The sequence below is a fragment of the Pelodiscus sinensis genome, unplaced genomic scaffold, assembly GCF_049634645.1.
Source record: "Pelodiscus sinensis isolate JC-2024 unplaced genomic scaffold, ASM4963464v1 ctg79, whole genome shotgun sequence".
NCBI lineage: Eukaryota > Metazoa > Chordata > Testudines > Trionychidae > Pelodiscus > Pelodiscus sinensis.
Genome location: NW_027465938.1, coordinates 385,052 through 407,602, shown reverse-complemented (window position 1 = coordinate 407,602; position 22,551 = coordinate 385,052). Strand labels below are relative to the sequence as shown.

At 40.0% G+C, this 22,551-nt stretch overlaps 1 protein-coding gene across 1 annotated transcript in view; it reads left to right on the top strand.

Moving 5' to 3' along the window:
* The window catches only part of CNTN5 (contactin 5), a 119,989-nt gene extending 109,407 nt beyond the window's left edge, over window positions 1-10,582 (top strand). The window contains exons 10-13 of the mRNA XM_075917090.1: window positions 231-417; window positions 1,177-1,289; window positions 3,037-3,205; window positions 6,925-10,582. Coding sequence (XP_075773205.1) covers window positions 231-417; window positions 1,177-1,289; window positions 3,037-3,205; window positions 6,925-7,028 — 573 coding nt within the window. The 3' untranslated portion in view covers window positions 7,029-10,582. The remainder of the gene's footprint in view (window positions 1-230; window positions 418-1,176; window positions 1,290-3,036; window positions 3,206-6,924) is intronic.
* Window positions 10,583-22,551: the final 11,969 nt, after the last annotated feature.

The following is a 22,551-nucleotide window of genomic DNA, read 5'->3' as shown; positions in this document are numbered from 1 at the left end:
CGGAATGTGATGCATGGCCTTTCAGTGATGCTATGAATTATAATGTGATATTCTGACTCTATGGAGGTGTGGCTAGCACTGCTCTAGCTGAGGTTACAATTCCCACATGTTTAAAAGGACCTGTTAATTTGATGACAGGAGGAGCTTCCAAAAATGCAAATCAATAACAAATAAAAAAGTAAGCTTCACGAATGCTTAGATTAATCCTCTCAATGGTTACCTGTGGGCAGGTTGGTTACTGGAAAGATATGGAGCAGGAAGAAGCAGCAGAAAAAGTCAAAACTGAAGGAAATGAGTCATCCACCATTCTGACAGGATTAGAAGGCAACACATTATACCATCTAACAGTGAGGGCATACAATGTAGCAGGATATGGACCACCGAGCGGCGCAGTCCATGCAGCCACCAAGAAATCCCGTAAGTGACCTGGACTCATTGCTTTGTGTGGAAAAAAGTCTCAACTCTTCTGGATTTCCCTTTAGCTGGGATATAGAATAAGCAGAGCTGATATATATCTTTGATTCACAAGCATGCTTCTGTGCTTAGCTCTGAATAATTTTGAAGTGACGTGACAAAATTTGCATTTACAACAGACAAATGTTATCTTCCTGGAAAACAAGGCTAAGCATTTTTGACACAGAAGAGAGATAAAAGGATTGAGATTCATAAGCTCTGGACTGCCACTATTAAAATGACATTCCTGGAGCAAAAACTACCTTACACTATAACCTCCCTACTCTGGATGTCCCTACTTTGGCAGGCACCCATGGTAGAGACCCTGGCAGGTAGAAGTGGCTCTAAGTGCTGCCGCTCCCTCTTCCCCCCCTCCCCTAGCTGGGGGGACAGCACAGCAAAGTGCTCTGCAGGAGGCTTTTCCTTGCTGCTCCCATCAGTGGGGGCAGGGGAGGCTGTGCCTGGGAGTGGCAGGGAAGGCGGAGTAGCGGGTAAGCACCATGCCCTCATTTCCCTCACTCCTTCCCTGGCAAAACCTTTAATCCAGCAATCCTTGTTTTCCAAAACTGCCAAGTTAAAGATATTCAAGTGTATTGGACTCAGCTAGAGAAGGAAGCCTGGAAATGCAGCCAACCATAAATGAAATAAAAGACTATAATGCTCACCGAGGTTTTTAAAAGTATGTTTTAAGTGCATAGTGTCATTTTCTTCTTTTTTTCTCAGCACCCAGCCAGGCACCAAGCAATATTATGTGGATGCAAGATGGCTCTCATGTGTCTCTGGGATGGGAGCCTGTTAGACCTCTAGCAAATGAATCTGATGTAATGGGATACAAGGTCAGTCTTAGCCCTCTCTCACTCATCTTCCATCTACCCTTTTCTTGCTTGCTTGCTTTCTGTATTGTGCAAATCATCTGCAATCTTAGTCCACTCACTCATATATAGAAAAAAAGCATTGAACTAAATAGTGAAAAAGAACTAAGTATCCCAATACTTCTCTATGTGATATTTTCCAAATGGTGATTGTCAGCTGCTATTTATAAACTAAGAATGCACATTCTGAGGTTATTACTCCATCACATCTGGTCCAGAAGTGGCTATTAATAAGACCAGGTTGCAGTGAAATCCCTGTTAACACTTCAATTTAACTGTGTTTGCAGTAGATTTAGAGGAATGCAGAAGGATAAAGCATCTTAAATACAATTAAAATTAATATTTTTAATAGAGCAGAACTATTAATATTGAGATTTGTTATGATTATGTTGGTGGTATTCAGCAGTCTGTGACTGTAACATCTGGCATTTTAAGTTTTTAAATTTTAAAGAATGAAGGCAAAACAAAAAATAATACATAATATAAAATAGGGAAATCATAGGAATCCCAGCTCATTGGTTTCAATCAAAACAAGATTAGATAGATAGATAGATAGATAGATAGATAGATAGATAGATAGATAGATAGATAGATAGATAGATAGATTATGTCTTCTTCTGAATAATAATATTTTGAAAAAATACATACATACATACATAATTATACCATGGAATACAGCGTCCAATACTCTCTCTATCACTACAAATATCATATAATCAGGAAAGTGTAAATTTAACTGGATAAAATAGAAACTACGTTAGCTTTTATCAAAATGTTTGAGGTTCATAAAATGTTCAGATATGTTTTTTATATTTTCTCTAACCTTCTCAATTTTTCCTGGGAATAGATAGATATCTATGCACTGAAATACAGTAAGGACAGCTACAGATGCACTTACATTCTCACTGAACCAAGACAAGGGTGCACTGAATTTTACAAGAGAGAAGGCAGGGGTCAAATCTTCAGTTCAGTTACTTAGCTGGTTTATACCCAATGAGATTCTACTTCAGAGCATCTTTATTCAGTTTGAAGCTGGACACCCAAAATAGCTGGATATCCCTTTGACTGTTTTGATACATTTACTCTGAAAGTATTTTTGATGTTCACTTTCACTTTAATTAGTGTCTGTGAGTTTACTCAGAACTGGAGGACAACTACTGAATCGTCATCACTGATGTGATCTATTAGCCGGTCAAGTATTTCCAATGATTTCCATGGACTTTGACTTGGATTCAGTGTCTTTGACAATATTTTGAAAACTGCTTCAGAAAAAAGAAAAGACCAAGCTCTCTGTCTAAAGATGAAGAGCTATATCCTCCATTCCTTTAGTGGCAATTTTGCCTAAATAAAGGATCCTGTATTTAATCTAAAATTATTATAGTCATTGGTGCTGGAACAAGTTTTCAGTGGGGGTAATGAGCTGTGCCCTACCTATCTTACTCCATCCATGCCTCCCGTTGCTCCAGATTGGGGCCATAGCTGGGAGCAGCTGTGGAGCCCCAAGCATGGGGCAATGGTCAAGGCCCAGGTGCCTCAGAAGAGATGCAAGAACCCCAGGTGTCATCAGAGCCTCTGGCGGCTGGAATGCGGGGCCAATTGCAGAGCCTGTGAGGCCAGTGGCTAGGACCTCTTCGTACTGCAGCACCCCTCTCCACCTATACTTCCTGCATCTATGATTATAGTGATCCTAAAACTCCTGTGTCAACCGTAGGTCTTGTTTAGGCAAGAAGGCCACAGCAACAGTCAAGTAATTGAAACACAGAAAACCTCCGCAGTTGTACTTCTACCTGATGTTGGGGTCTATATCATAGAGGTTCGTGCAGTCAGTGAAGGAGGGGATGGAACAGCCAGCTCGCAAATCAGGGTACCATCTTTTTCAGGTAAATGCACTATTATTTTGAATACAGACCTGACATGTTCCTAAAATGCTACACTTGCTTGAGATTTGTTAACCCCAAAGGATAATAAGTTATTATGTAAAGTAATTGGTTAAATTATTCAGTGTTATGGCTATAAAGTAATTGAATATACAACTATGAAGATCCAATAGGATTGTGGGTACTTATTTATGTCACACAGTATGTATGAGATAGTGTTTCAGAACCAAACACCAAACACTGCTAAGAACTGTCATCCCACTTCACTGAAAAGTTCATGCACTTTCAGGAAGATTTCACACCCTACCTGCATCTGCATTCCTAGTATTCAGTACATTGACTCATCAAAACTTTCTGGACACTGTAATAGAATCACAACCTAAGACATATGAATCTAACCCAGATCCTTCCTAGCTTGTGAGCAGCTGGTGCCACGTCTTACTGAACTAACCAATGCCTCATACAGGAAAAGAGTTTTTCATTCTGCTTTCAAACTCCTAATACCCTGACCAACTCCAAAGAAACCCACACTGAATACTTTAGTTCTAGACAATTTTCACCTCCTGTTCCTAATCAAGATTATAGATAAGCTAACCAAAGACCAGCTTCAGATTCATCCAAATGAAACTAATATCCTAAACTTGTTACAATTTGGATTCAGGCCAGGACATGGGATAGAAACGGCTTTAGTGGCACTTATGTCTGTCAGTGGATAGAGAACAGACATCCATTCTCATCCTCTTGGACCTCTCTGCAGTGTTTAACATTGTCAGGCAGGAATACTGCTTCCTAACTTGAGAGAGGTGATAGGGATCCAAAGTAATATGCTAAAATGGTTGGAATCATTGCTGGAGGGTGTCCCCAACTAATAGTACTGGCTGGGAAACTGCATCTTCACAAATAGACCCTTCAGTTGTGGAATCCCAATTGTATCAGTTCTCTCTCTGATCCTAATTAACACCTAAATACAGCTGTCATTAGATTAACTGGTCAGACTACTACATGTGCTAGCAGTATGCATATGACTCACAGCTTTAACCATCCTACACCACATACCATTCCCATCAAGATGACCCAGTGTTTGGATGAGCTTCATTTATGAACTTCTAATGGAAGCTGAACCCAAGCAAGACAAGGGTTATGGTGGTGAACAGAGGAAAGCACTTTGGAAAATTTGCAGCAACAGTGCTGGCTCTCTTGTTTGATGGTACCACCTAAAATTGGTTATCTCAGTCCACAGTTTAGGAGATCACTTGTATTCCACAACAACACTGAACTCTCATGTAGTAACATCTACCAACTCTGGCAGGCTAGGAGACTCTGTCCTATCCTGGAAGGCAATGACATGGCCTCAGTTATTGAAGTCTTCTTCACCCCATGGCTAGATGACATCAAATTAATATTCTTGGGCATAAAGCTTTCAACTGAGGCTGAATGCTGAGCACATCTCAGCAATACGGGCTACAGAAAACTATCAAACTGTCCTCTGCTCTTTACTCTGGCTTCATATAGAATTCTGAATAAAATCCAAGGTCTCAACCTTATCTTCAAAGACCTCAGTGGCCTGACTCCAGAATATGTAAAAGGCTGCCTAAAGCTCCAAGATAAAGATTGTGTCATCAATAAAATGAATGTGAAATGTGCTCCCATAAGAAGTAAGGGCCACTATAAATTACACCACCTTCCTCTCCAAATGCAGGTCCCATTTCGTTCACCTTACTTTCTCGAGCATAAACATATAGCATGTATATAAATATATATTATTAGAAAAATTTCCAAAACACTCCACTGCACACATCTCTCCCCACTACAAGAGGGTAAGAGAACAAATATGTAACAGTTATTAGTCGTGTTTTGCATTGGTTTAGGCGGAGTCAATCATTCCTATATAGACTTTTCTTTTCCAAAAGATTTTCCAGTAATAAACCTAAATCTGTTCTCTGAACATCATTGTCTCACCCATGTATTGAGACTCTGCAGATATGCCTATCTAAATGGCCCTGAACATAGAACTAGACTCATTTCACAGAATGTAACTTTGGTGATCCTGGAATTTAATCTCTTCTCAATAGCAGCCTAAAGTTGGTCTCCACTTCACAATGAATGAAATCCTTCCATTTTGTTTTAACTGAATGAATTAATGAACACTCAAACCAAGATTCTCCTCTATAACTAGTTCTTCTATGACAGGGGTTGGGGGCCACTGACCCACAGAAAAATCAGTAGGGGGCTGCACACAAGTGAGAAACTGTGAGTGGCCCCAACTGAGAAGGAGAAAGACATTCCCTACATGCCCTTCGCACACCATAGCCTAGTGGGGCCCAGGCTAGTTGTGAGATTGTTTTATTGCATTTTATGATTGTAGTCAAAGAGCTTGGGCTCTGACATGCAAAGAACTATATATTTCCCATTCAGGGTGGTTAAGCACTGGAATAAATTGCCCAGGGAGGTTGTAGAATCTCTATCACTAAAGATATTTAAGAGCAGGTTAGATTAAAATCTGTCAGGGATAAGTTAGATCAGGACAGGCAATAATTTTTGATGGGTGGGCCACTCCAAGATTTTGGAATGTGGACAAGGGCTGCACTCTTCCATGTTATTAATGGAGGAGGCACAGGGTCTGGGAGCTTGGGGTAAAGGATTGGGATAAGGGATTGTATGGGGTCTGAGAGGGAGTTTGGGTGAAGGAGGCAGTTATGACCTTGGACACGGGACTGGGGTGCAGGAGGGTGTACAGTGGTTGGGGTGTGACCTAGAGCAGGAAGGGGTTGTGACCTGTGGCAGGGGATCAGAGTTCAGGGGTTTAGTTTATGACCTAGGACTGGAAGGTGCTGTGACCTGGGGCAGGAGATTGGGGTGCAAGTTTGGGTATAGGGGCTTGGATTGTGACTAGGGCAGGAAGGGGTTGTGACCAGGGTCAAGGAATTGAGGTGCAGGGATTTAGGTTGTGACTTAGGTCAAAGGTTTGGGGTGCAGGATCTGGGAAGGAATATAGGTGCAGGAGGGGGGCAGAGAGTTTGGATTATGCGGGGTAGGAGAAAGACGTGCGGAGGCAAAGCGTTGGGGGAAGGGAGGGTCTGGGGTGCCAGAGGCAGGCTCTGACTGGGAGATTTACCTAAGGGACTCCCAGCCAGCAGCCCAGCACATTTCTCGGGCAGGATCCCTTCCTGCCCCACTCCCGCACAGGCTGCAAGGGCCATGTGCACCTGAGAATAAGAGCTGGAGGGGAAGGGCAGCAGTGCTTTGCATGCTGCCTGCTCTTCAAACAGGCAGCTCCAATTGGACAGAAACTGGGCAATGAGATTGTGCTGAGGTGGGGACAGCACATGAAGCCTCTCCCCAAGCCTCCCCCACAGCTGTTAAACACAAATGCTTTTCTGAGTGGCATGCAGGAGGGAGTGGGGCAAGTAGGGAGTCTGCCTGAGGCTCCCTGCTGTGTTTGCGGGCTGAATCCAGTGGCTTGGTGGGCTGTTTTGCCCAGGCCTGATTCAGATGGTCCTTGGTCCTACCATGAGTGCAGGAGAATGACTTGATGACCTCTCAAGGTCCCTTCCAATTCTAGTATTCTACGATTTAATGCTCTCCCTCTCATCCCAGGTGCAAGGCTTGTTACCATGTCAAAAGAAAGCTATTAGCTTGGTTTGACTTGATTTGTTCTTGACAAGTATGAAAAGAACAATTTATTCCATTTGTTCCTTGCTTATTTTTGTTTTTCATTTCAGGTGGAAAAGTTACAAGCTCTCAATCCACTTTACATGTTTTCTCTACTTCCTCATCCTCTATAACGTTGCTCTTGGCACTGATGGTCCCTTCCACCTCATGGTGAAGACTGCAGACCTTTCGTTTTTTCTGTTGTTTGTTTGCTTTAGCTTGATAACACCAATGGATGGAGCTTTGTGTCCATGAAGAAGCTGGAACCCTAAGCTAATGCTTAAAGACCCATAGAAATACACATGGTGCACTTAGAGGAATGTTGGGAAAATGATAAATAATTCATCAGGTTTTTTCTTCAGTTTTTGTAAATGTCCTCTGTTTGGGGAGGGGACGCTTATTGGCCCAACAAAAATATGCAGATTGTATGTAATAAACTTTTGTAAGCAAATGTAATTTCTGTCAGATGTACTTTACTTTTTTAATATGTTTATCTTTGGTGATCCCCAGTTGTGTACCATTAGTTGTTTAATAGTGGTGTCTAGTACAGTACATTGGTTTTGTTTGGGATATTTTAAATGACTGAAGTTTGATGAGGACTTTCAATCTAGTGCTTTTCTTGCTTCCCATAAGGCTGGCTGCTTACAGTGACAAGGCAGTAGGAGAGAAGAAAAAGTTCAGCTATATGGCCCACTGGATAAGTTCAGAAATATTTTCTGGAAAATGTATGAATACATATTAAATTAGCAAAAATTGTCAATCAGATATTTTGAAAGCACGTCCAGAGAAAGAGAACAAAGCAGAGAAGAAGCCATTGTACTGGTGGAACATAAACTGGAAATGATTGAACATACGCTTACAAGGAAATAAGTGCTATTGTTTTTCATCAGATATTGTACAATTTAACTGCAGAGGAAGTAAATGTTTATTTTAATAGAAAAATAAATAATCTAAATTTATTAGCATGGAAACCACAATTGGGCATTTAATCAAAACATACAGTAGTTGCTAAATGGGCAAATCAAAGGAATGCAAGGAGACAAATCTGCTGCTTTTTTTCTGTCAGTCTTGGATCTTTATTTTTTAGTCCTTTTTTGTATGGTACTGTACTTTCTATATTTGTTAATTAAGCTAAAGCTGAAGTATAACACTGCATTTCATGAGGAGACCATAATATTTCATGGATTGTAGTCATGCAGACATGCACAATTCAATTAGAATATAGTTTGGGGGCTGGAGTTTCCCAAATGACACACAGATTTCCAGCTGGGAAGGTTACTGGATCTTTTTTTATGGATCACCAGAAAGGGCATGTCTACACAGCAGAGTTATTTCAGAATAACTGACATTATTCTGAAATAACACAGACCATATCTACACTACAAGCCTTTATTTCAATATAATGTTGAGCTAGAGGACTATTTACTCTGACTTATGGTAGCCCTCATTTTATGAGATGTAAGGGAGATCAAAGGAAGAGTGTTCTTCTTTCAACTTCCTGCTATGTAGTCAGCACCAAAAGCCGCGGTAAGCTATTTTGACTTAAGTTATGCAATTGCATATCTTAATTGGACTTTAGCCCTGCTGTGTAGATGTACCCATAGAGATTGATCTTGTAGGGACAGTGTGCTATTTTTAATCCCAGCCATTTTTTCTGCTATATCAGTCATTTCCTCATTCTAGATCTAATGGCCTTTCCTTATATCGGCACCTAAGCCAAAATGATTCTACTGTATATGGTGTGGGTGTGGGTGCGTTTGTACAGTGTGGTGTGTGTGGTGTTCTCCATAAGGGTACTTTTTACTACCGTGTTTGTAGGGATTGTGCCCAGGATGCACTTAGCCTTGTTTGTGATAATCAAGTGTGTTGTGCTCAAATCATTTTATCAGGAATATCCTGGTAGCATAATGCTCATAGCTAATTCTCTAAGGGTACTTCTACACTTGCCCCCTACTTCGAAGTAGGGAGACAAATGAAGCATGCCAAAGTTACAAATCAAGCACAGGATTTAAATATTCCGCACTTGATTAGCATATTCACTGCCAATCGCCATTTTAAAATGCCGGTCGCCCGATGTAACTTGCCGCGTATAGATGCGGTAGTCCGATTTAAATCCCTTCCTCGAATTAACTGGTACTCCTTAACAATGAGGAGTACCAGTTAATTTGAGTTCAGGGATTTTTCTCAGAGTACCGCGTCTATAAGCGGCAAGTTACATCAGGCTAGTCAATTTCCAAAATGGCAACCAGCTGCAACTATGCTAATCAAGCGTGGGATATTTAAATCCCATGCTTCATTAGCAACTTCGGTTGCCTTCATTTGCCTCCCTAGTTCGAAGTAGGGGGCAAGTGTAGACGTACCCTAACTCTCTTGACAGAGACCTAATTCAGGCACTGAGTTCTCTAACAAAAAAAAATGTATTACTTTGCTTGCTTTTCAGCACATTCCAAATATGTCATTTCTTTCACCTTTAAAATAACAGTCAGGAAGGCACCATAGCAGAGCAACTACTCAAAAGTCATACACAACTGAATGAAAGATAGAATTCCATTTTTGGGGGGGGGGGGTGAACATTTTACAAAAATATTTTTCCAAGGCTGTTAGAATCACGTTCTTTGTTACCCACTGAGAATTTTAAAGGTTCTACTTAGAACACCCCAAAACTAGGTGTAAAATATTCTTAGTCACCATTGCTAAGGAAGCAATGCTAAGACAATTATTTGAGAACCAAAAGTTTTGAGATTAAAAAAAAAACTAGAAAAAGGATTTGGTCAGTTTGTGGTCAAAGAAAGGGAGGTGATATAGACTGCATGTAATGTACATTGGCTTTCACTACCATTGCTGATAGAACAAGTTGAAACAAATTGCCTGCTATGGGTTGCAAACCAGAAGCATTTCCATTATGCAAGAGAGCTTGCATGACCAGGCTCATGTTGCTAAAGAAAACTCAGAATCAATGATGAACGAGAGGGCAACATTTCCACATTCTAAAATTAGTTAAACGTAATTCCCTCTCTCTTACACTAGTTCAGTTCAGTTGAGAATATTCCTAATCAATCGAGTTACAGTCACCATTGGTGCTGTTCTAGTTAAACAAATTTCTGAATACATTAAATGGATACAGTTGATCAACAAGTATCACTGTTTGGTGTGGATAAACAGATGTAGGCATATCTACTTATTTCTAGATTAATGGCATCGAAATAGTGGTGGAAATATGGAACACACTTTCATGTCATGTACTTGTATTGCAGAGACACAAGGGGATATGTTTTATATTCTACATGAACAGAATATGTATTTTGCATCTTAAATATATTAATAAACATGTTTTAAATGTTTAAGTATCTATGTATTACATATTTGTTACTTTGCAGAAGGTAATGTTTCTTTATCATGACACATTAATTTTTAGCTGCAAAGAGAGGTTTTTTTAATTGAATGAGATTGTAACTGGGCAGTCACTAAAGAGACTGTATTTTTGTATAATGTTGCAAGAGCTGTTTTGAAAATAAAATAAAATAAATTAATCTATGAAGTTTTATTTGCAGCCCAAAACAAAGTTACTGTCATGACCCTTCTCAAAATGTTAGATATATTGTATACAATCTGTATATATAATATATATAATGGTATATACTATGTGAAAGACACAGTAAAAATAATAGTTTCTGTGTACTGTTCTTGTAACATTAGACCTTTTTAATAAATAATTCTCTTTTTATTGACTTTTATCTTATGTCCTATCAGCTGCTGAATAGTATTTATTCAGGATATAGTGCTAGTAATATTGTGAATTCTAATAGAGACAGTTACTTGCTTCACGTGTCTTTCAAGAAGAAAATATGAATCTGCAGTAGTGTATCTGGAAAATCTGTCCAGTAAAATCAAAAGATTTTTTGATAGGGTGCCTTTATCAGTTCAAACATATGTTAATTTCTTCTGGGATTGTGTAACTTTTGTATTTAAATACAAAAAATACATGTAAAGCTACATCAAAAACTAAAACAAGTGAAGTCACAGCTGTTCCTAACAAACATTGCAAAAAGAATGTGCACTGGAAATTAGATTGTCTGAGACTCCATTTTTCTCTTTACTCTGAAAAGGACATAAGTTATAAGGAAGCCATCAAACAGGATTCCAAGTATATTGAGACATAAAACACATTTGGACTTCTTTACATTAGGCTTTGAGGTGTCACAACTATCCCTTAGGCACACAGGCGCAGAGGTGTCTCAGCTTTTTCATGTTACATTGAGGAGCCTGTTTGTTTTGTCTTACACTTCAAACATTTTGTGTAAAAAAGCACATGAATTTTTTCAATTGCCTTTTATTGAAAAAAGTAATTATGAAAAACCTCAAGTGTCTCTGTACAGTTGTAGCATGTCCTTTACCATTTACTAATTTGGTTTGTTTGTGAATTAACTTCAGTTATTGTTTTAGGACTAGGCTTGGCAGAATTTGATATTTTAAAATAATTTCAATATCTCTCAATGGCTATTTTTAAGTTCCTTTTTCAAATTATAGTGATTTACATCTTCACTATTGCAGGAAATTGGGATGGGGTCAGACAATCATTCTTAAAGGACAGTAGACATTGAGATCCAAAAAGTTAAAGCTTTGTAACTATTAAAATACATCACGTCAAAAGAAACAAAACAAATATACTTAAAACAAGCAAAATTTTTGTTACTTTCCCTATATGTAAATTTCAATTATTATTTGTTGGTTGGTGTGTGGGTAGTGAATCTGACATTTTAACAACATTTACCAATAAAAGTCTAATTCTTCTATGCTTATTTATAAAATGCATATTGATAAGGGCACACGACTTTGCAGCATAATAATGAGTCCAAAAACCCATTCTGGAAATAAATATAGATTGCTACCGCCACTGTTTGAACTGAGCTTTCAATTGCAAAATGGCTATTGCTTAAATAGCATATTATGTCAGGACTTCCATTAAATTAGCTATGAATGTCATAGAAAGCTGTAATGACCTGTTTTTGCTGATACAGTAACAGCACACATTGAAAATCCATAAACTAGCAGAAGTTCTATCAAACTATAATCAACTCTTGCCTTTGTATAGCCATCATCGTAACTCTTCTGAAGATGAAAGACAGTTTCCTTCTGAATTATGTCCGTTTTTCAGCAAAACAATGTCAGTGCTGAGAGAAAAGGAATAGTGTTGTATTACAGCAGGCTAACTCACTTCAAGCTATTAAGAACCTCCTCCCCAAGTTTATTTTCTAAGCCTGCTAACATGAGGCTGCTTTGTAGGCCTGAATAAAGGCATAACAGCTTTGAATATGAATGTCCTGAGCCCGCTGTTACTGATGAGTTTTCCATTCATTTCAATGGGAGGCTCCAATGTGTGTGTATTTTATAATATGTTAACTAAGCCAAAGGTGGCTTCTGAAATAAAAGCCACCTAGACTTGACCTGAATATCTTCCTGTGAAAAAAACTATTTGCTTGTAACTGCAATTTTCTAAGTGCACCTGCTTAGCAAAGGGGTTTTGGATTCTTAAACAGATTGGCTTAGTTGATTAGGTGAGTGACTGCTGGTCTTTCCTGTGCCCCTTCTCTGATGATTGGTCCTTCGCAGAGCAACCCAACTCACAGACTATCACTGGAAGCAAGCACTGACGATGCACTTTTCAAGGTTCTCGTCTCTGTCATCATAGGAGGTCACCTTTACTTTATTATCTTTTTTTACAATTTATTTGTCTGGTTAAGAGAAGCTTTTCTTTGGCTCATTTTGATTAAAAAAAAAAACCCTCTCTGATTCTAAATCCTAATTGCATAAAAAGATAGAGGAGTCTTATAAAAGATCCACGTCTCAAGATGAATTGCAAAGACAAGCAATAGACACTTCATCAGAAATGCAGGTGCTTAGCAGTCATACAGAATTTATAATAGGAAATTGAATCTGTTGCTGCTCAAGAATAGAAAACACGTCAATATGAAGACATTGAAAGTTTTTGAAGCATATCTGGGTCAAAGCTTTAGCAAGCACCAATCTACTGTTGACCTCGTGGTTGGCTGAGCAAGCTTTTCCATTTTATAATTATACTATTTCTTATCTGCTACAAATGGAACTTTTCAAGATGATGCGATGCAATAGCACTTTCTGGTCTCCTTTTAAAGCTCTCCCATGACATTGACCTAGAAATGTTGGCTCAGATCGGTCCCTCATTTTTGTGCAACACACACATCCAAATCTATCCTTGTTTTGGAAAGCCACCTTGGCTGTGACAGCCATTTTATATTTGTCCATGTTGAGAGTGAACAGCCTCACATGTGCTCTAGCGTGAAAATGAGTGCCCCTGTGTCCATTACATTATAAAATGTGTAAGCTGCCAGATTTTTGCATTTTTTCCTTTTAGTTTTGAAATATGAGAGTTCAAGAGAGCCCTGGGGGAAGCTATCACAGATTATGTTGTTTTCTCTTAGTCATCTTTTTACTTTAACATGAAGTGTAAATAGGTGATATTTGCTGATAATACTAAATTTGTTTTGGTTAAAGAAAACCTAAAGCTTTGAGTGAGACATACAAGTGAATTTTTGAAGAGACTCGACATAACATTACAGAGTTAAAAGACAGAAGGGACCATCAGAGCCTCTAACCTGAATTCCCATGTATCACAGGCTACTAATATCACCCAACACAAGCACACTAAGCAATTGAAATTAGACCAAAAGATGACTGCCCTCAGGGGACCTTACAATTATGTATCATAGTCAGAGAATTGAAGGGCTTGATGTGCCACAGGGGCTTAGGAGCTTGCGGAGGCAGATAACAGATTCAGTGACTTTACTAGAGGTAGTAAGTGCTAGCTACAATGTACAGTGACAAAAATGATACATTTCCCGCCTATGTTGCTGGAGAGAAACTGCAGGTGTTTCTCCAGAAAATGACTCTGGTTGAAATCCAGGGCCTAGTGGAATCAATGGGAGTTTTACAATTCACTGTAGTGGGGCCAGGATTCAATGCTATGAATAAGCATAGCCAGCTTGTTGAGGAGGTAAGCCTGGTGTGCAGCACAAAGCAAACACCCAGTATGCTGAGTACGAGTACTGGAGAAATGACAGAAAATTCAGAAAGGTGTAAAGATAGTACAGCTAGGGGTGATATAGCCATCTGTAATACTGGGCTTGATTAATCACTGCTTTACTCCAGTTTTACAATGGAGTGATGCCATTTGAATTCATTGTCATTTTATTGGGGGTAAAACTGGTGTAATGCAGTGGTGAATTGCTTCCAGTATTGTGTCTTACAAAATCTTACTGCCAAAGTTAGTTCAAATTGGCTAAGCTATAAAAAGAGTCATGTTCCAAGAAAAATAGCTGCGAACCCATAATCAAGGACCAAAAAACATAATGATAGGAGGCTTTTGCACTGAGTTGTGGAATATCACAGGAATCATTGCATACGTTCAGTATTAATCAACTTTTTTAATAATCTAGAAGGAGCAAACTAACTTTATTTGCATATTACACTACAACGGGAGCCTTGGTGAACCCCTTTTACCACAGAGGAACAACACAATGAGCCTAGAGAGATGAGCAACAGAAGGTCTCAGTGCACACAGGCAAGGGTAGAATAGACCTGGCATAAAATGTAAGGAAGCGGTTCCAACTAGGAGGCTGTCGCCTATCAAACTCCACAGCACCTCATAATAACTGACTAGGCCACCAAGAGCAAGTATGGCCTGCCACAAGCTGGTGCCTCAACTTAGCAGGTAACAGGAAATGTAGCTAATGGTATGATTCATACTTCATTACAAATTAGCTTCATGTCAGTGATGTCCTAGAAAACACTGCTCATCCCATTTTTTTCTTTGGCAGGAATCCTGTGAGCATTGAAAATGTTGGTTTACAGTTTCTCTTAATTCATGTACAGCAGGCAGCTCATGAAGGGTTTGTTATCAGTTATACAGATGTGTTGGGCTCTTATTCCTCAAGTCTCTCTCTCTCTCTCTCTCTCTCTCTCTCTCTCTCTCTCTCTTTCTCTTTCTCTGTTAGGGACACAACTCTGTCCCAGCTGTCAGACTTGTAGTGAATCTCCCTTCATATATAACGGCAGAATTAACCCCTGTCTCTTCACCAGTGAGCCCGAACAGAGTCGGGTTCTCTCAATCTCTTTTCCCCTACAGGCCTAAAATTGGCTACAGGTAGAGTGGTTGTGGAGTAGCTGATAGGGGTGCTAGAACAATTTTTATAGTTGGGATTCTGAAAGTGGAAACTATGTATTTGTTATTACTACTTCAAGCCAGGAGATGCTGCCACACACCCCAACACCCTGAATCCCAGCATCCCTTTTAGCTGGAGCCATAGGCTTTAACCCCTTTTCTACTGATGTGAGGTTTCTCAGCACCAACACACATCTTCCCCAGTTATGACCCCATTTAGAGAACAACCCTCCTCCATCAGCTTTCCCCCATTTGACAAAAATAAATCCACATTTAGGAAGGCTTTTCCATCCCAGTGTTGGACATGGAAGAAAAAGGCTGGTGGGACAGGTACTACCTCACAATTCAAGAGTTAGTTTCCTTCACAGCATGAAGCCACCACAGAGGGGCATGGTATGTGACTTAGGTGAAGTGAGTGCCCAAGAGGTAGTACTGAAGTGCACCCATAGCCCACATCAATTCCAAAGTCTAGAATATGCCCTCTCCCTTGGGAACAGCTTCTAGCTAATGTGCAGGGTGACATGCAGGATCACCTTTGACTATCAGGAATAAGACAGCCCCTAATCCCAAGGCATTGACTATAACAAGAATTTTCTGGTGAAGCCAGGGCTACAAGAGACCAGTTCTTGATGGAGCTGGGCCTCCAGGGTTTGAAAAGTTTCTTCACAAGTTTTAGACCACTGGATCATTCTCAAGCTGTTATGTTTGAGTTCTGTAAAAGGGGTCAAGAATCCAGGAATTCACAGAATATTCCTGTATCCAGGAATACACTGCCAAGCCAAAATAATCACTGTGCCTCTTTCCTCAGGGAGGGTGTGGGACATGTCTGGAGGGCCTGTAACTTACCTATATAGATCACACCATGCCATTCCCCAAAGTTTATCTGGGACAAGTTGTTTCATTCTTGCTCAGGTGACATTTAGTGGGGTATGCTAGCAGTCCAGCTCTCTTGAGGGACTGTAATACAGCAGCTGTGTATTTTAGGTGATCTTGCTAGCTTTAACTGTAGATTACAACATCACTGAGATATGCAGCAGCATTGCCATTATGGGGGTGGGTCAAAGGATTGGGGGTCAGAGGTTCTGGGTCATCCATCACTGGAACATGCCTAAAATCCCCTGTAACATGAAAGCTGCCAAAGGGGATGGAAAAAGAACATTTTCCCACAGGATTCAGATATAAGGGAGAGAGGGACAATAATAGAATAATAAGATCAGGGGAGCAAAGGAGTGGCAAAGAGCAGTTCTGGGGAAGCCATGATTTTGCCTCACATGCTTTTATAGACTGTAGATAATTGAAGCTGCCTGTGCTGTTATTGTGAGCATCAGCGAATCTGTCAACAATTCCCTTCAAATAAGAACATAAGAATGGCCATACTGGGTCAGACTAAAGGTCTATCTAGTCCAGTATCCGGTCTGCCAACAATGGTCAATACTACATGCCCCAGAGGAGGGGGATCACAACAGATAATCCTCATGTGATCCCTTCTCTGCCACCCACCTCCAGAGAAATAGAGGCTAGGGAAACCATTCCTACCCATCCTGGCTAATAGCCATTGATAGACCTAACCTCCATGAATCTAGCTAGCTCTTTTTTGAACCCTGTTAAAGTTCTAGCCTTCACCGCATCCTCTGGCAAGGAGTTCCACAGAGACTTTGATAAACCTTTTTTTTTAGACAGCTAAATAAAAACCCTGGATGTATGGCACCATGCCTAAGGTAACGCAAAACAGAAGCAAACCCAAGTATTGCTTATTGACGCTTTTACTAATTAGAACATCACATTTCCTGCCAGGCCAGGCAGCACTTATACTTTTTCTTTAATGCTCACTATACTAAGTTCGGCTTAATGTAGAAAGAATAACTACAGAATGACTGATTGATGTAGGTTAATTCCAAGTACTAACATACTCCCCAGTTAACATGAACAATAGTTTCTAGAATAGTTTTGACTCCTTCTGTTTAATGAACAAAATCCAATCAACTGCCACATTAGTGTAAATGGAAGATACATGTCTGTTAAAATGATAAATTACTGATTGCAGTAGCAATTAACATGGTTTATCCCCTGAGAAGCTATTTGATACACAGCAACTGGTGTTTCTTAAGGACTGATATAAGTCCTAGTGCACTTTCATTTGACTAACAGCTAATTCAAATAGGAAAAAAATCTTGCCAGCTCTTATCACTGACATTTACTTTAAACTGTTGTTCATTAGAAAATGGGTCATATTTGTTGAAAAACAGAATGTTTGTTCTTTTCTCTTACATAACTTGTATAATGTATAATGTCTTAACCCCACAGACATGAATTTATTTTGAGTAATCCCAGACATGCTTCAAATGGTACAATTCAGTCAAACAGGGATAAGTAAAACTGCCACTAACCCAATGCATAGATAGTCAGTAACCTATGGTGCTGTGTGCGCTACTCTGAAAGTTTGAAGCTCCATATTTTTCCATTAGGTGAACAGTGGGTTAATTAAATAGATCAAGTATTCAATTAACCTACTGGTATTATGGTCTTATGAATACCTTTAAAACAATCTAAAATGAAACTTAAAAAGGCATAAATACTCTAGGTTTGAAAATTATCTGAACCTGTAACTTTAAAAGCAAACAAGTAGTCCCATAGTACCTTACGGTATGTATACACTGCAATGCTATTTCAGGATAGCGGAGTATCCTGAAATAGCTATCCCATGTCTTCACAGCATGTCCATTATTTCAGGCTTGCTATTCCAACATCCCTGTAAACCTCATTCTATGAGAACATAAGATCGGCCATACTGGGTCAGACCAACGATCCATCTACCCCAGTATCCTGTCTTGCCAATAGTGGCCAATAGATGCCCCAGAAGGAGGGATCACAACAGGTAATCCTCATGTGATCCCTCCTCTGCCACCCACCTCCACAGAAACAGAGGCTAAGGACATTATTCCTACCCATCCTGGCTAATAGTCATTGATGGACATAACCTCCATGAATCTAGCTAGCTCTTTTTTCAACCCTGTTAAAGTTCTAGCATTCACCACATCCTCTGGCAAGGAGTTCCATAGGTTGACTGTGCACTAAATAGAGAAAAAACTTCCTTTTGTTTGTTTTAAACCTGCTGCCTATTAATTTCATTTGGTGAGCCCTAGTTCTTATATTGTGAGAATAAGTAAATAACTTTTCCTTATTCACTTTTTCCATACCAGTCATGATTTTATAGACCTCTATCGTATCCCCCCTTAGTTTCCTCTTTTCTAAGATGAAAAGTCCAATTCTTTTTAATCTCTCTTCATATGCGACCCTGTCATGGCTTCTTCTTCACTCTGACACAATGAATGCAGAAATGGGGGCCCGCAAAAGTTCCCAAAAATCTTATCTTTCCAGGCTTTGGTATAAAACTTCCCCCCAAAATCTTAAAAACCTAGATTTTGGGGATAAAATCTGCTGCCACCACCCAAGTAATGATAAGAAATTCAAGGGAGAGATCACTTGGGAAATCTCACCTCTAAAGTAAAAACCAGGACACAATATTAATCAATACCAGGTTAATAAAAGAAAAGAGAAAGAACTTTTATTATCACCACAATATTCCTGTTGCAAGTATAAAGACTAGATGGAAAAGTCACAAATTAATATATTCATGGGGGAACCCCACCATGGGCCAAGACTTAATTTCAAAGGAGAGCAAAACCCATTTTTAAAAATGTACAGACATCAGATCCCATTTCTCAAACCATAAAACAATAAAACCAATTTATCTAAACCTTACCCTACCTACAGATAGTGAAGAGTCTTTTCTTGGAGTGAGACATTCTATCTGTCCCCCTCACTAGCTGGAGAGCAAACTGCTCAAGGACAAAGGAGAGAAAAACCCAAAAATTCCTTTGTCCCAGTTTGAAATTCTTACCTACATTCCTATTGGCTGACTATACCTAGTTTAGGTAAGGGACATAGTTAACCCCTTAGTCCACAGGCTGTTGGCTAACCCTCATGGTCATGACAGGCCCGTTCCAAACCCCTAATAATTTTTGTTGCCCTTTTCTGAACCTTTTCCAATGTCAATATATCGCTTTTGAGATGAGGCGACCACATCTGTACACAATATTGAAGATGTGGGCGTAACATGGTTTTATATAAGAGGCAATAAGCCAATAAGCTATTTTCTGTCTTATTCTCTATCCCTTTTTTAATGACTCCTAACATTCAAGGAGTATAGGATGTTTCAGATTAGCACTTTATTTCAAAATTTGGTGCTATATATACAGCACCAAATGATGAAATAAGCTATTTTGAAATAGCATTGGAATCAGATATGCAATTTGCATAGCTCAAATTGCATAGCTTATTCCAAGCTACAGTGCTGGGTAGATGCACACTTAAGGTATGTCTAGACTACATGAGGTGAAACGAGGTTTACCGGAGCGGTCGACAAAGGCTTCCCTTGTCAACCGCGTGTAGCCAGACAGCCCTCCCCCATCTCAAACGATCTTGCTTGCCCTCTGAGATGTCTGTATACAGAGCAGAGAAGGAACAATAAGAAAATCAGCATAGCCATCAAGCTTTGATCTGCTTTGATGCGAGACCAGGATATGCGAGTGTTCTCTGACTCTGAGTAACGATTAAGGAAATAAGCTAAGCTCGAGGCTGCAAGAAGTGCCCGGCTGGCACCTATGTTGATTCGAACACACACAGTCCCTGGGAGAGGAATTTCCCACTGAGAAAAGAATGTCCAGTAATTCCAATTTAATCCTCTCAACTCTCTCTTACAAGTGTAAATTAAGTTCACAACTTCCTTGTAAGAACTGGTCTCACAAAAGACAGGCCAGCACCATTTGGCATGACAGACAAGAAAGAGAAATACGTGACCCAATGGGTATAAAAGATGGGTCCAGCACACACTCACTTTGAGTGTCAATCTACCTGCTGGTCGGGTTAGGTGTTTGACCTCCCGAGGTTCCACGGGGACGCCCACCTCGTATTTTTGTCTTTCTGAGGAATTGAGGAACCGATCCTGGCCTGACACTCTGGGACCGAGTGACGCAGAAAGGGGTAAAAATTGTACCTGTATGTGTCCTTTTGTTTTTAGTGCATGCATAGAATAGAGCTCTTTAAAGATTAAGCTGTCATTTGGTACCATTATTTTCTATTTTCTATCTTTATCTTCTTTGTAACCATTTTTTTCTATATATATACATATATATTTGTCAGCAGTTAAGAAATAGAACAATAGCCATTGCAACCATATGATTTATAAGCTTCCTCAATAAACCTGTAAGGCTACGTCTACATTGGCTCTTTTTCCGGAAGGGGCATGTTAATTTCACTAGTCGTAATAGGGAAATCCGCGGGGGATTTAAATATCCCCCGCGGCATTTAAATAAAAAAGTCCGCCGCTTTTTTCCGGCTTTTAAAAAAGCCGGAAAAGAGCGTCTAGACTGGCCCCGATCCTCCGGAAAAAGTGCCCTTTTCCGGAGGGTCTTATTCCTACTTTGAAGGGCACTTTTTCCGGAGGATCGGGGCCAGTCTAGACGCTCTTTTCCAGCTTTTTTAAAAGCCGGAAAAAAGTGGCGGACATTTTTATTTAAATGCCGCGGGGGATATTTAAATCCCCCGCGGATTTCCCTACGATGACTGGTGAAATTTACATGCCCCTTCCGGAAAAGGGGCCAGTGTAGACGTAGCCTAACTGTTTAAGCTTTAACCTGACTCCTTCAGTTGCTGTAACAGAACCAGGCACAATTTAAAAGAACTTCAGCCGGTCTTAAGGGACAGATATAGGGAGAGCTTGGGCGTTTGGATTTGTGTCACACCCAGGTGGCAAAATCCGTTGGGGCACTTCTCAGCCTCCCCGAGGCTGCCCGCTGCGAAGGAATTATGAATTCTAGCAGCTAAAATCTGAAGTGTAATAAGCTCTTCCTGTACACTTATTGGGGTGCCCATCAACCTCTTCCAGGTTGCCCACTGCAAGGGACCCCAGTCTCAGCAGTTGAAGTCTCGGGTGTATAGTATACACACACACACCACTCACTGCCCTGACCATCGGCTGACACCTCTGCAAAATGGTTCTGGGCTTCTGCTTTTGCGCAAAAGCGCGTCTACATTGGTGGGACACTTTTGCGCAAAAGCACATCATTATAACGATAACTCCGGGACCAAACTAGACGCGCTTTTGAGAAAATACTTTTAATGGAAAAACTAACAAGAATATATAAATAGTATCATGAGCTTTCGTGACCACAACCCACTTCTTCAGATGACAAATATTATGAAGCCAGGGGCACAGATTTCACTCTGTCATTTGTGATCATGAGATGAGGAAGGATGGCTTTGCAGTTAAGGAATTGGCTTGGGACTCAAGAGATCTGGATTAATTTCCTGGCTCCATCACAAATACCATGCATAACATGGGACAAGCCACTATCTTGTGTGGCTCAGTTCCTGATATGGAATGTAGGGATGATACCAAGCCCCCCAACACGGGAAGGGAGGCAGCTGGAGCCCTGGGACCTTTAAATCATCACCAAAGTACTGCCTCGAGTGAGGCACAGAGGGCTGGCTTCCACTGCACCTTCCAAAGGCCCTACCTCTTCTGGGAGCACAGAACTGAGCCTCGCATGTACACACACCTTGTCCAGGGACCCATGGAGGCTTTTGGCTCCCCTGGCTGATACTTCCTCACCTTGTAAAGTTCTTGTGGTGATAAATGTATTAAATGCTGTACTACTGAGATACTAGTAGAGAGAACCATTGCAACAAATCCTAAAATGGTTAAAATACTTTCTCAAGTAGCCAAAACATACTTCTCCAGAATTCTGAGTGACTATTTACAGAGCAAAGCAGCACAAAAGAAAAAAAATAATATTTCAGTTTGCTTTCTAACTAATTCAGAGTTATATTAATACCTATGTGATCCTATCTAGTTAAATACACATTTTACTTTGTAAAACTTTCTATTTGTCAGGGTCATGCACTATTGTGAAGAAATTCAGTGGCAATATTCAGATTCACAACATCACAGCATCTGTGTCTCTCTCAGTTAGATCAAACACAGTCCTAGGAAGCAGTTGTTTGTAATACACTTTGACATGCTTAAATTAAAAAGTGCCATATACATTTATTTATTCATGCAAACAGGTATTTCTGTGAGGTAAAGATTCAGCTCAGAAATAGTTGCTTATTATATCTTAGACACCCCCAAATGAGACCTGACTGTAGTTCTGACTTGCTGGTTTAGCCACCTCACTTAATTCAGATGGGCTGTCAAACAAGATGTGAAAATAAAAATAAAAATAAAAATATTTCTGTGAATTCCAGAGGTTTATGTTTAGTGAGACACGTCTTTTATTTAGTTTCTCCTACAAGTTGCTGGGGGGCTTTGTTGTTGTTGTTTTGTGTTTGTTTGTTTGAGTGAGTGAAATACTTTGTACTCAATGTGGCACAAGAATGAGACATCTCCAAATTTTGCTTTGTAATACTTCAATTGATACATCTTTGCAATTTTTCCAAT